The sequence below is a fragment of the Polypterus senegalus genome, chromosome 2 (assembly GCF_016835505.1).
Source record: "Polypterus senegalus isolate Bchr_013 chromosome 2, ASM1683550v1, whole genome shotgun sequence".
NCBI lineage: Eukaryota > Metazoa > Chordata > Cladistia > Polypteriformes > Polypteridae > Polypterus > Polypterus senegalus.
In genome coordinates this window covers 166736587-166750198 of record NC_053155.1, presented here as the reverse complement: position 1 = coordinate 166750198, position 13612 = coordinate 166736587, and the positions used below count along the sequence as shown (strand labels likewise).

At 36.0% G+C, this 13612-nt stretch overlaps 1 protein-coding gene across 2 annotated transcripts in view; it reads right to left on the bottom strand.

Annotated features, from left to right (window-relative positions):
• LOC120523539 (SR-related and CTD-associated factor 4-like) overlaps window positions 1-13612 on the bottom strand; it is a 440470-nt gene that overhangs the window by 333536 nt on the left and 93322 nt on the right. For both annotated transcript variants that reach the window (XM_039744940.1, XM_039744941.1), the window contains exon 7: window positions 3388-3537. In XM_039744940.1, the coding sequence (XP_039600874.1) occupies window positions 3388-3537 (150 nt within the window). The remainder of the gene's footprint in view (window positions 1-3387; window positions 3538-13612) is intronic.

Below are 13612 nucleotides of genomic sequence, written 5' to 3'. Positions count from 1 at the left end.
CGTCCCTGGAATCTCCACCTTGATTGCGGCTTCTCGCGCGACGCTACACTTACTTAAAAGCATGAACAGCCCCTGTCCTTTTTGGCTGATTGCTTTGTTTCTCTCTCTCCTCCCCCAGACTTTCTCTGCTCCTGCTGGGGTTGTGCTGCCCTATTATGTTTGTCTATTCTTCAATCGATAACTAACTGCATACTGAGCTCCTTTTACTTCTGAAAGAGACATGTTTGGTTGAAGTGTTGAATAAAGTTCATGTCTCTATAATCTCCTGTGTTTCTGTGCAATTCTGTGACCCAAACGTGACACCCTGCAGCACTGCCCCTGGGGTTAAGCCGCTGCAGTAGACTAGCCTGGTAAGCGTCAGCATTGGCCTCAGTGTGCTTGAGTGCAGCCAGTTCAAGCGCAGTTGGCTCTGTGATTTACATCCATGGCGTCAGTTGCACTTTGTACATATTGTTCCAGTAGTTTTTGTTTTTTTTAAATAGTTTTTACAGTTCATTAGCAGTGTGTATAATAATTAGTGTTGCAGTAATTGTGATACTCTTCGCATGCAAAAAAATGTGTTCCATTAAAATTTCACGTTTTCTTTGTGAATTGTGATTTTTAAAGTGCAGCAAAAAAGTATTTTGCATCTAGGGATGCATTAACCCAAGTATGTGGCAGTTTAAGGGTTAAAGCCTCAAGATGCCACTGAAATGGCCTGCACCTTCTAAGGCTTCTGGCAATGAAAACGCGCTAGCATGAATTAAAGTACATATAAGCAGTAACATCTGTATTTTACATTCTAGCAATGCGGGAGACATAGCAGTACAGTATAAAGGTTTACCTTTACATTCTTAATTTTTAGGTAATGTATTAAGCTGAGTTTGAAATTAAAGTGTTTTGGGGGCATATTTAGGGTTTAAACTATGAAAATAGTCATTTTTTTAACCACATCCAAAATTCGCAGGTTTTCACAATTCACGGGTGCTCTAGGAACGTAACCCCCGTGAATTTTGGGGGTGTACTGTAATTACTTCTCAATAACATGGTCACAAAACAAAAATATTTAAAATTTTCTGTTTAAAAATGTTCAATATCAATTACATGGTAAGCTTCAGTAAGTTTCCTTTTCTGACTAAGGTTAATATTGAGATCATTACCCTACCAGCAAAATTACATAATATATTACACCAAGTAAGAAAAACAAGTGACTCGATTCACCCTGCCTAAACCTTTTTTAAATTTAATACTAGAAATACTCCTAGGTATTGTGCACAACACACACATTATATATCATTTTAATCTAGGTCAGGGTAAGCCACTGTGAGGCAAGACTATGTAGGGAAGCACAAACTCCTTTACTGTACTATATTTGAGTGTTGATTTGAGATATATGGAGAAATGGACAAGAAACTCAAACATCTGACTGCGTTCTAAGTTAGACGGAAAAAGTTTCATCACAATACTATGCTTTGGCTGAAATTTTTAAACATGTTATTTCTTTTAAAATGCATCTATGAAGGTAAGGCAGTGGAAATAAACTCAAAATAGCAATCAAATGAAACTGAAAAAAATGTTACATGGATAGACAGGTTGTCTTAATGTTCTCAGGAAGCAGACATGTGCAAGTTAGAACACAAAAAAATTAACTAGAGCCATAAGCATTTTTTCTATAGAAAATGCTTCAGGAGATTCTGAAATTGTACGGGGTACACTTGTTCTGGTACAGTTTGCATCAATTTATTTCTTTAACTCGTAAAATAAATTGCAAAATACACTATATCTTACTGAATATATTCATCCTATGGTTCAGTATTTTAATACCAAAGGAAATCCTTCAGTATGACAATGCTCCCAATTTGATTTAAAAAGTTAAATGAAGCAATGTGACTGCCTTGGCTACATCAGGACTACTATGTTTTCAATTAAAAAATGCAGTCTTTCATTGCCTTCATTCCATAATGCCTCAGCATTTTTACCTTAAGACTTTCGAAAACGGTCTCCAGGACCAATTATACCACTGTAAACATTGGTTTGGTGTTGCAGCATAGAGGACTTAAAACGTACAGTTTTGAATATGCAGACTCTCACAAAACTGAATGGTTTGTGCTCATTATGAAGCCCTTCCCTGATTAGATCCAGGTCATTATAAAATTACATCACCTGACTTGTCACACTTCACTGAAGAATTCTAACATAGTAAACACAGAAGAGATGCTCTCCTTTGCACTAGATGTTTTGCTTACCTGTATGCCTCTAAACAGCATTGGTGTACAGTATGAATTCTGCATGCATGGACAAACAGCTAATAACAACAACAACATTTATTTATATAGCACATTTTCATACAAACAGTAGCTCAAAGTGCTCTATAGTTTTGCAATAAATCCAGCAGCAGATGAGGATACCATCCCTACAAGGATGCCCATTGTAGGCAAACATTTACGCAATATGCGTTTTCATTCATTTTAGTGTGTGCACAGATACATTGGGGAAAAATGTAAAAATGCTAGTGTGGACATAAAGATTGGATTCGTTTAAAAAAGCAATTTCAAAATGAAAACATGTAGTGTGGATGTTGCACTAGTCACAAAATATCAATCCCAAACAGCACTTACTAGATTACAGATTCTAGATCTAGATCAGTAGAATTTCTCACAGAAGTATGGTGTCAAAACACAGGTCCAAATACTGCACATGTAAAATTTCTTATGCTAATGTGCACTGATCTTGCTATAATTTCTAGGGTTTTATCTTGGCGGTGGGGAGTGGTAACCTGTAACCTAACCCTCAGGTGTGAACAGTGTGTCTTCTGAGTTCAGGTGTGATTCAATAATACAATTTTATTGCCAAAACCCTGTTTCTGAAAAAAGCAATGATACAAATAGGTTATGTTTACGTCTCTGACTGGATTTTCTGAAATACTTTGCCATAACACATTTCAGTGATCAAAACAATCCATTAATTCTTAGCAGTGGGTATTTTTACAATATTCATGTATGTATTTAAACTACTCTTTTCAAATTGTGCGTTTAGAAAAACAAAGTTAAATACAGCATAATCTTGACCTACTTGCAGTTGCCATAGCATTAGGGAGGAAATTGTGCTGAAAAATAAAAATACGAAAAACTATATGTAAAATGAAACGTACACACATCTCAAGAGGAAATGTAATGACCAACATTCTTCAATTTAGTCTGAAACCTGTAAGGTTTAAAGAAGCCTTTCCAGTGACCAGCATCGGTCTGATGAGTTGGAGATAGAAGTCTCCATAATTACTCACAATAGTGGAAAAGGCAAGGTGAGCAGTGTCCTTGCACATCTATTCTCTACCTTTCCAGAAATAAATTTCCACAAAAAATTGGATTCCTCCCTCTTGGGACCCCAGTCATGCTTTGTTGTACATACTTTATCAAATGTAGTCTTCAGTTCATTAGTTTGAGATGATGGGCTCTTGAGATGAGAAGAAAGGACCTGGACTTGCACCATTGTGTTGTTATCTACCACTGGAGACTGAGGCTTTGGAGGCTGCTGAAATGTCTGTAAAATTTGCTGCAGCTAAAACAAAGTATAGAAAAAAATGAGTTAATATATAATCTTAAAAACCATACAGGAAAAATATTTCACTGTTATTAAAAGTTCATAGAACACACATTTTCAGTACACAGTATGAATTAACTGATTTTTTTTGGCTAAATTTAATCTGGAGATTCTTTAACAGAAAATCATTAAATTTAAATAACGACTTCAAAGTGAAAAAATTTTACAAACAGGATGAGACCATACAGTTAATCAAGTTTGTTTGTTTGTTTAGCTAATAGCTCAGCTGTCCCAAAATTGCATCCATATACTTCTTAAATGTTGTCAAGGTTTCTGTTTCAACTACATGGCTTGGCAGTTTGTTCCAGATTCCCAAAACACTAACTGATTTCTGGCTTTATTTCCCTTAATTTTCTCTGGTGTCCACAAGTGCATAATTCAACATTAACTTGAAAGAATTCAGCTTTATCTACTTTATCAAAGTCTGTCAGAATTTTGAAAACCTATGTTCCCACAATGTCTTCTGTGCTCTGGACTAAACAGGATTATAGCATCCTTCAGTCCTGGAATTCAGCTGGTTTGTAATACAACCTAACATTTATTTACATTTTAAATCAATTCTGCACATTGTTTAGATGATAAAAATCTTGGGTCAACATAAACCCTTAAATCCTTTTCAGAGGATGGGGCAGTCTCCCCATTATTTTGTATTTATAATTTATGGTCCTCTTGCCCACTTGTAGCATTTAGCTGCATCTTTCACTTGTTTACCCAGTTCTGAAGTGTGCCAAGTATTTCTGAATTGTTTTGATGCCTCCTCATTGTTTGCCATTGCTCCAGTTTTAACATCATCTGTAAATTTTAAAAATGTATGAAATCAATGTAATTAATGTATACCAGAATAAAAAACAGTCCAAGGACAGTCCCTGTGGGTGGATAACCTCCTTCCACTTGGATCATTCTATTTAAATGTAATTTATTATCTATGGGAGGAGGATTCCACTCAAACAAGCACTGTGATAATGGCAAATACCCTTTCAAAACACAAACCAAGAAGTTAAAGAATGGTAACCTCAGATTTACAGGGTACTGTGTGTTTTCTTAGAAAACAGATTTTGGCTGCAACTGGATTTTACTGTTTATTCTTGACACTTCTCACACCCATTAAACTGTGAGGGATGTATTTAAAGTGCCATGATGCAAGTTTGTAACAAGGAAAAAAAAGAGAGAGACAGACTTGTTACTATGGTATTTTATTAAACTGGCAGTTTAACTTATTTCTCATCAGTTTTTCAAAATACCATATCATTAGACACATTTGCTATTTCCACACTATGCAGGCACCAAGAATAACAGTTTAAAAAGTAAAATTTTGCTTTGCAAACTCAGAGTGAATGTCTTTTGAATATGAAGCTGCATTTAGCTCTGTTACTCAGTTTTCGTGGATTACCACAGGAATAATTTTAAAGTGCTTCATGTCAGATAAATTTAATCATGCAATACACCTCAACAATTCTAAATTTGATTTCAAACGGTGGTCACTGAATGAAAGAAAGTTTCAGCAGATCCATTTGAGGTTTATCTTTTTTAATTGAAAATTCATTTTTGTGTTTGCCTTTTATTATTTGATAATTTATATTTTTTGTTATTCATATTAAAAATACTTGCTAAAGTTCAATGTTCTTTTTTGTTTAAATTGCATAGATTAGCTCTATGCAAAATAGTAATAATCATCAAAAACGTATGAAATAACCTATAAAAAATGTAACTGTAAATACAATTAATGGAAATGGCCATGTAACCTACTGTAAACAGTATCATAAACTTTACTAGCTCTTCCCGGTGTTTATCTATGGCTTAAGATGTGAGGCTCTGCTATCAGAATCACTTTTATTCACCAGTACTTATGGTACAAGAATTTGACTTGGTAGATTCAGAGCTGCTTATAACCGAACACAGCATCACACACAAATATAAATAGCATAAGTTAAAAAGAAAAACTTCACAGAAAGTTGCAGAATAGTAAAATTATAAAGGAGATGTGTAAATGATGATGTGCAAGTGAAAGTCTGAGTCTGAGTGTATACACATGTGCACACACACAGTACATATACTGCACATACACACACCTTCACAAAGTATATGACAGAATGCATGAATATACAAAAAAGACAGGTTAAGTTACTGGCTTGAGAGGGCTATGACTTAGGAAAAGAACCTATTAAGGTGTCTTTTAGTTTAAGTTTTAATTGACCTGAAGCATTTAGAAGAGTTTTTGGAATAATAATGACCTGGGTGAGACAAGTCTGTGGTGATCCTTATGGCATGGTTAGTGACATGAGATGCATACAGGTCTGCAACAGATGGAAGAGCGCAGCTAGTTATTTTCTCAGTAGACCTCACGACACGCTGCAATTTATTTTTGGTGTGTGCCACTGCTTAACTAAACCAGATCATAATGGAGAATATGATTACATTTTTAATTATAGCTTTATAAAACTGAACTAAGATTGGCTAGAAAATGTAATTTATTTAGATAGTGTAAGAAGTACAGTTGCTGAAGATCCTTTTTAGTCACGGAAGTGGTGTTAATGTCCCAACTGAGAGTGTTTGTGATAGTTGTGCCTGAAAATTTTAAGGATTCCACCATACTGACAGATTTATTAATGTCTAATGAGAGAGGTGAGGGTGTAACTACTGTTTGAGAAAGTGAATGACTACTTCCACAGTCATGGTGCAACTGAGGACTAGGATGTTGGAAGCACACCTAGAAACAAGACGAGACACCTCTTTTCTATAATCTGCTTTGTTGCCAGTAATAAATCAGAACAATAATGGTAGTATCATGACCTTAATGATTTTTTACTCAAGGATCAGTGGATCTACAGTCATTAGTGTACAGAGAATAAAGGAGAGGGTAAAGTACACAGCCTTGAGGAACACCTGTTCTAATACGTAGACAGTCTGAGAAGTGGCAGCCACCACAAATGTATTGTTTCCAGGTTGTCCGAAAACTGTAAATCCAATTGCAGATGGAAGGATTCAGTTTAGTCTGAAGAACTAGTTAACAGCAGTTCAGGGGCAGTGGTTTTAAAAGCTGAACTGAAGTTAACGAACAAAATTCTGGCATAAGTTCCTTTATAGTCCAGATGCTCCAGCACAAACTGAAGGACCATGTTGATTGCATCACTCACAAATTTATTTGTTCAATATGCAAACTGAAGAGAATCAAGATCAAAAGCAGCTATAGACTTCAGATGGGTTAGAACAAGCCATTCAAATATCTTTGTTAGTATTGATGCAAGAGCAATAGGCCTGTGATCACTGAGGCAATTTATTTTTGGGAAAAGGAACAATAACAGAATATTTAAAGTAATCTGGTATGGTACACTGTGCAAGAGACTGGTTAAATATGTCTGTAAAGAAGTTGCCTAGCACAGTATTTGATTGTTGCAAGTGAGTCAGGATCCAGACCCACTGACTTTTTACAGTTTTGTGTTGCAAACAGCTTCCAGACATCATATTCTTTGATAGAAAAGTAGTGGTGAGACTTTTGTGAAGAAATAGCTGGTGTCAAAGCCACTTCAAAATTGATGAAGGAGAGGGACTGCAGAAAATCAGCACCTTGTTGTTCAAATCTGCCTTAAAACCTGTTAAGATTATCAGGGATGAATGAATCTGATTAAGCACTGGGAGATGTCTTTTTGAAATCTGTAACAAACTGAAGGCCTCTCCATAATGAGGAGTTATGTGGACAATCCCACTTTGTCCTACATCTTGCAGAAATTCTCTCTTTCAGCTTTACTAAGTTAAAACCAAGCATTTCTACTGGCAGTGATACACTTCAGGAATCCGTTTTGGCTTTAATGATAATGGTCATTTTAGGGTCAATCCCCAGGCGCGCTCTGCATAGAATCTGCATGTTCTCCCCATGTTTATATTAACTTGCTCTGGTTTACTCCCACAGTCAAAAGGTCTGCAGGTTAGATGGATTGCTTGTGCTGAAGGGGGTGTGTGTGTGTATATTCACCCAGAGATTGTTCAGGGATTTTTCTTGCCTTGAACCATGACTCCACTCTGAAAAAACAGATTTGGAATATGGATTAACAGAGACTTGTTTTAACATTACATTTGTTTCCCACTTTTCTTTTTCAGTTACATACACAGGAGAAAAAAAAGTTTGAAAAGAAACAAAAATATTACTCTTTATTATATGGCCACTGATTTTTGTCTCTGTATGAGTTTGCTGTCACTGTGATACTACTACTCTTCCTGGGTACCAGTAGAGTACCTATTTTCTAATTTGAGTCCTCAGATTAAAGAAACTCTGGATTAATAAACTGGTTATAGGATCTACAGAGCTCAACTAAATACTTTATGGCAAAAGACTCAAGCTCAATACTGCAAAACTAGAGAATACTTAGTGTTTAAAAACGTTTAATTCATTTATGCATTTTAGAATGTACTTTTCCATAAAGCAGAAATCAACACCTACAGTAGAGTGAATTAGCTTTTCTATAAACTGAATGCTGCCAACGCTGAAAATGTTTTTTTAATGTAGTGATTTTTAACAAAATTAAGACAACAAAAGAAAATCACACAAACAGAAGTCATTATCACTTTCAAAGAGAAAGAAAAACAGTAACCAGATGCTTGCTACAACAGATGTTTAAAAAGTTTCTGTATATAGAAATACCAATATGTCAGACACCATAAATTTAAAAACAGACAAGGAAAACTAGAATGACGCATTTAGAGCAGAGATTACCATAAATTAACACAACTATAAGCCCATGAGTACAGCTACTGGTTAGAAAAAACAGTAAAATAAGTGGGCGAGTTTTGAAGACACAGAGGGATGTTAACTTACTAATGATGATAAACAATCAATAAAAATGTGAAAAAGATTATCTCAGTAATGATTGGCAAACCTAGATTCTAAGTGTAAAGTATCTATCTATCTATCTCAACAATGTTAGTAAGTCTGGAATAAAACTATGTTCAGATTAGAACAAGTTAAAGACAATCACTTTTAATGCAATCAATTTTGAATTTCTGCACTGAAATTAGATTTTCTTTTCAATACAGTAATCCCTCGCTATATCGCGCTTTGACTTTCGCGGTTTCGCTCTATCGCGGATTTTATATGAAAGCATAACTAAATATATAACGCAGATTTTTCGCTGCTTCGCGGGCTCTGCAGACAATGTGTCTTTTTTACTTCCTGTACATGCTTCCTCAGTTGTTTTGCCCAGTTGATTTCATACAAGGGACGCTATTGGCAGATGACTGAGAAGCTAACCAATCAGAGCACGCAGTTAAGTTCCTGCCTGCTGAATGCGGTGTTAACCAGGAAGTCTTGTCTCGCTCATTCAGCATCAACGTGTTTCGCTGTGTAAAGAGTTGTGCTCTTTTGTGTTTATCTTTGTGCATAGTCAAGCCCTTCGTTATGGCTCCAAAACGATCTGCTACTGCTTCAGGGGCCGTGCCCAAGTGCAAACTGAAGATGTTAATGATTGCCGAAAAGGTAAACGTTTTGGATTTGTTGAAGGCTACGATTCTTTTTATTTAAAAAGTAGGAAAGGAATATAAGATCTACAGCCACAGTTTCCTTTTAACCAGGGTGCAAAACGAGTTGTAAGTGGATGTAATAAGGCAGTAAGTAGTCTGGATAGAATCTGCTTTAGGGATTTGGATTGAAGACTGCCAGAAGAAGAACAACGGCAGTGCTTCACAATCGCCTGAAGTGGCTCCTTTAGGGGCTGTAACGCTCTCCTTTGTTGTGCAGTAAAATAAAACGCATTGTTATCGGACAACTCATCGTGTCATTGTTGGTGAGTAACCATAATTAATTTTCTACTTACAGTACTTAGTACATGTACGTACGTTTAGTGTCACTGTACACATTTACTGTATATTATTTTTCTTGCATTGTACGTATTTATTGCTGGTGGCCTGTCTATCGTAATGGCTGTAAGATGTGATATCGGAGACACTCAATATCTTTAAAATAATAATTAGGTTTTACTGTATATAAACAGTGTGTTTATATACATAATTTCAGTGAATCTTACCTAATATCTAAGAGAATACAACGGGATTATGCTGTATAACTCTGCGGGGAATATTTATAAACAGTGTGGGAGAGTTTATAAGGGCTTAAAATATATAAAAATAACCATACAAACATATGGTTTCTACATGGATTTTCACCTATCGGGGGTCTGGAACGCAACCCCCGCGATCGAGGAGGGATTACTGTACACTCAAATTGTATTACAATCTTGGTTGATATCCAAAGTCTGCATATGGGATTATAATTTTTCCTCCATCATATTTGACTTCATTTCAAATTTTTTTGCTGACTCAAATTCAAAATCTTGTTTGTCTAATTCAAAATATCTTAAGTTTTAACACCTTTGATTTTCTGCAACTGAAGAATCTCATCTTAAATGTGCATTTCATTAAACAAAACTTAAAAGAAAGCAAATTTATGAAGGTAAACAATTCATTTTACTTAAAAAGTGCTTATACAGATTAGTTTATAAATATAAACATTAAAAATAATTACAATGACTTTACAGTGTGAAGTTAAAGTAAACAGATAAATGCATACAAATAAATCTAAAATAAAAGTGCTGTAATTCTTATACAATTTAATAATTTTTTATGTAAACATACTCTAATGCTGACAGTCTACACTGTCTCACATCCTTTGTTAGATTTCAAAACCAGTATGCTTAGGTAGACTTACCAATTAAAAACTGCTAAAACTGTTCAAAATACTTACAGTACGAACTGCACTGTATATGCACAGAAAAATGTATGATTCTATATACATCAATTAGCAAGCAAACAATCTGACCTTATTCAGCTGTTACATCAGAATCATAACAATAACGTAGGGATTTTCGATTTACAAGTTAATTTACAAAAAGACAGAATTTTCAAGTGTGACAAACAGCCGTGGTCCTTTCCCAGCCATGAGGCCAATATACTGGAAGGACCTGGGGAGCAGACATGCACAGGACACTGCCTTTCCCGGAGCACTAGACGGGCAGCTCCCTTGGGTTGGCAGAGGCACCTTGCATTCCCCGCAGGGCTTCACGGCTGCATTCGGGTCCCAATCCTGGTGGTTTGTTGTGTGGTGGATGCAGCAACGCACATGCTCCCAACCTCTAACTTCCATGCGAGTAGTTTGACAGAGCCATATTGGGTTCCGTGGGGGACGCCAGAGGGAGCTGCATAGCCCTACTTGGGACTTCCACCACAACTGGGAGTGATTCCAGACTTCCCTAATGAGAAAAATGGAATACTGCTGGGTGCAGCAAAAAAGGAGCTTCCACACTTTACTCGGGGAGCCAGAGTTGGGAGGAGATGAACTAAGCTTGCCAGAGGAGAAATGGAGGTGAAGAGACAAGAGAGAAAGGAAGAAGAGAGAAATATAAAGTACTGTGTTTAAGTTCTTTATTGTAATGTTCTGCTGTGGGAAGTGAAAGAAATGTGCTTCCCTGCCAAATAAGTGTGTGCTGTGTGGAGAACCCTGGGCATGGTATCTGCTTGTGTTGGGTTTGGGCAGCTAGTGCACCCCCTGCAGGCCACATTATCTATGTAGCGCTGTAAAGCTAAACTCCTACTTTACCAAAGTAAATACGTGAATTAAAAATTAACAGTAACTTGGGTCCCACAAGTAGTTTTTTTTTTTAATGTAAATAACTGGATTCATTAAGGGCATTTTAACAATGAAACTGAATAATCATTCTGAAATGCTCTGGACAGCACTATGTATGGAATAACAGGTTTGTGGTGGGAGGAATTTTTTCAGACTGGAAATCAGAGGAATGAAAGGTTTGAGTGATTAATAGGACATACAACAGCTATTATGTTAATTTAACTTAATAGACTGAAGCATGCAAAACTAATTACACTTAAGATGTTGTAAGTTAGCCTTGCAGAAAGTAGACCAGGGTTCCTGTTTAGGGTGCTCCCTGCATTGAGTTTACATGAAATAAAACAGAAATTGGGTCAAAGTTGATATAAAATAATGCAGTCCAGGATCATATTGAGCCAAGGCAAAATAAACTTTAGGCTGGGGAGTTCTCCAAAGCCAACTTCTGCACAAGTATTCGCGGGCTATTTTGTCAAGAAAAATTGTAGTTACAAGCAGCTCTTTATAACATGATTCTGATTTATTCCATTCACAGATCCACCAACCTTTTCTCCAATCCTCTCAGGAAATCAAAATGCACAGAAGTCTTAACTACAGTTGTAGCTCCTACAAAATGAGTCACATTTGCTAAAGCTGGTTTTATTCAAAGTGTACCTTATTTCAGAATCAAAAATCTAAGGGGTGGAGTCGGACCTATTCTAAATTTTCCAGTGCCTCGGTGCACAGGATATAATCAAATTTAAATTTCACAGGGTGCTTATGTTATCTTCTTCATCTCATAGTTACAATATTTCATTAAAAAAAAAATCTGACATCACACTATCACATTCCTAACTAATAATGTTTCAATTCTTGTTTTTTTTTAGCATTGGTTTTAAGCAATGTTTATTCTTGAGTTACTGAACACAAAATACCAATGAATAAAATGTAGTAAATGCACATGGTCATATAAGTCGAGTAATCTACAATGATATCATTATCCACGTTAATCAAAAGTTACTCATTCTGTGTGTCCACCCGTTAGTTATGACTCTATCTTTCGAAAAGATGGCACATCAATATTTTAAGTAATAAAATGCCAATGTGTGTCCATCTGGTTGCTATGTTCCTATCATTCCAAAAGATGGCACATCACAAATATTTTTAGTAAAAAAAAAAAAAAATGTATGTGTGTAGCAATGCTACCCTTAATTAGAACTGCATCTCCCAGCAGTCCTTTCAGGGGCTGTTGGGGGTCAAAGGTGGCCAGAGGGGTTTAAAGGGAGGGCAGGGGTGGATGGGGGAAAAAAAAGAGTTTGTTTTGTTTGTGTGGTGCTTGTATTTATCTGTTGAACTGACTGCCGTATTTCTGCTATACATCTTCGCGTCCTGGATTGTATTGTTTGTTGGGGTCTGGAATCATTTGTCTACCTGTCTACTGTTGCTGAGGTCGGTGTCTGGATTCATTGGCTTTCACGGAAGAAGGAGCGCTCCTGAACCATTCATCTGTCATCATACTTCAGCAATTACCGGTAGGACTGTGTTTTTCCATTTCCCTCGCTTCATACAAATCGCTGGACATAACTTCACCACTGATCATTTCATACATGGACTTTACTGCGTGTTTGTCGTGTTTATCTGTTAAATGTAATATCGCCGAAGGGATCAGGGGTGGTATTATTGTTTTCATTTAGTTAATTTAATTTCATTATACTTTATCGTTTAAATTCCCAGCGTGTTTTCTTTGTTGTCTCTGTAGTGTGTGTGTGTCGTGCCAAGGCTGGGGTTGTCCCTGGTAATCCTCGAGTAAAATAAATAAATCACCGTCACTCACGACGGTGTGAATTTTAGCGGCTTCTGACCGCTACATTTGTGTGTCCATCTGGTTCCTATGTCTCTATCATTTCAAAACATGGCATATCCTGAACATTTTTAATAATAAAATGTATTGTTTGTCATTCCAATAGACGGTGCAATATAAACATTGCTTTTACGAATTCCATACAAAATTAATTATTACATATTATTCCCAAGTCTACAACATCACCACAAACCCAATAAAATATTCATAATTTGTCACTATATAAGAATACCCACACATGAAATTCACACAGTGTAGGTAATAATTAGCCTGCAGGTTGCCTTTAGCAGTTAAACTTTAATTACCTGTCATATCAATACTACAACTTTAAAGTATAAGAACGTTGAATTGGAAAAATACAGGCATTTGTCCACAATCATACGTATACTAAACTATGGCATATACTAATTATCCACATGAAATTGTGTTTTACAGTGAACCTTTTTACAAATTAAGAAAAAAAAAAATTGCCTGTTCTTGCAGTTTAAAATGGACGTCAGGGATACAAATCCAAATATAAAAATAAACTTTACAACTTACCAAATATTGCAAATACATTAAAGTACTGATCCACATTTTAAGAT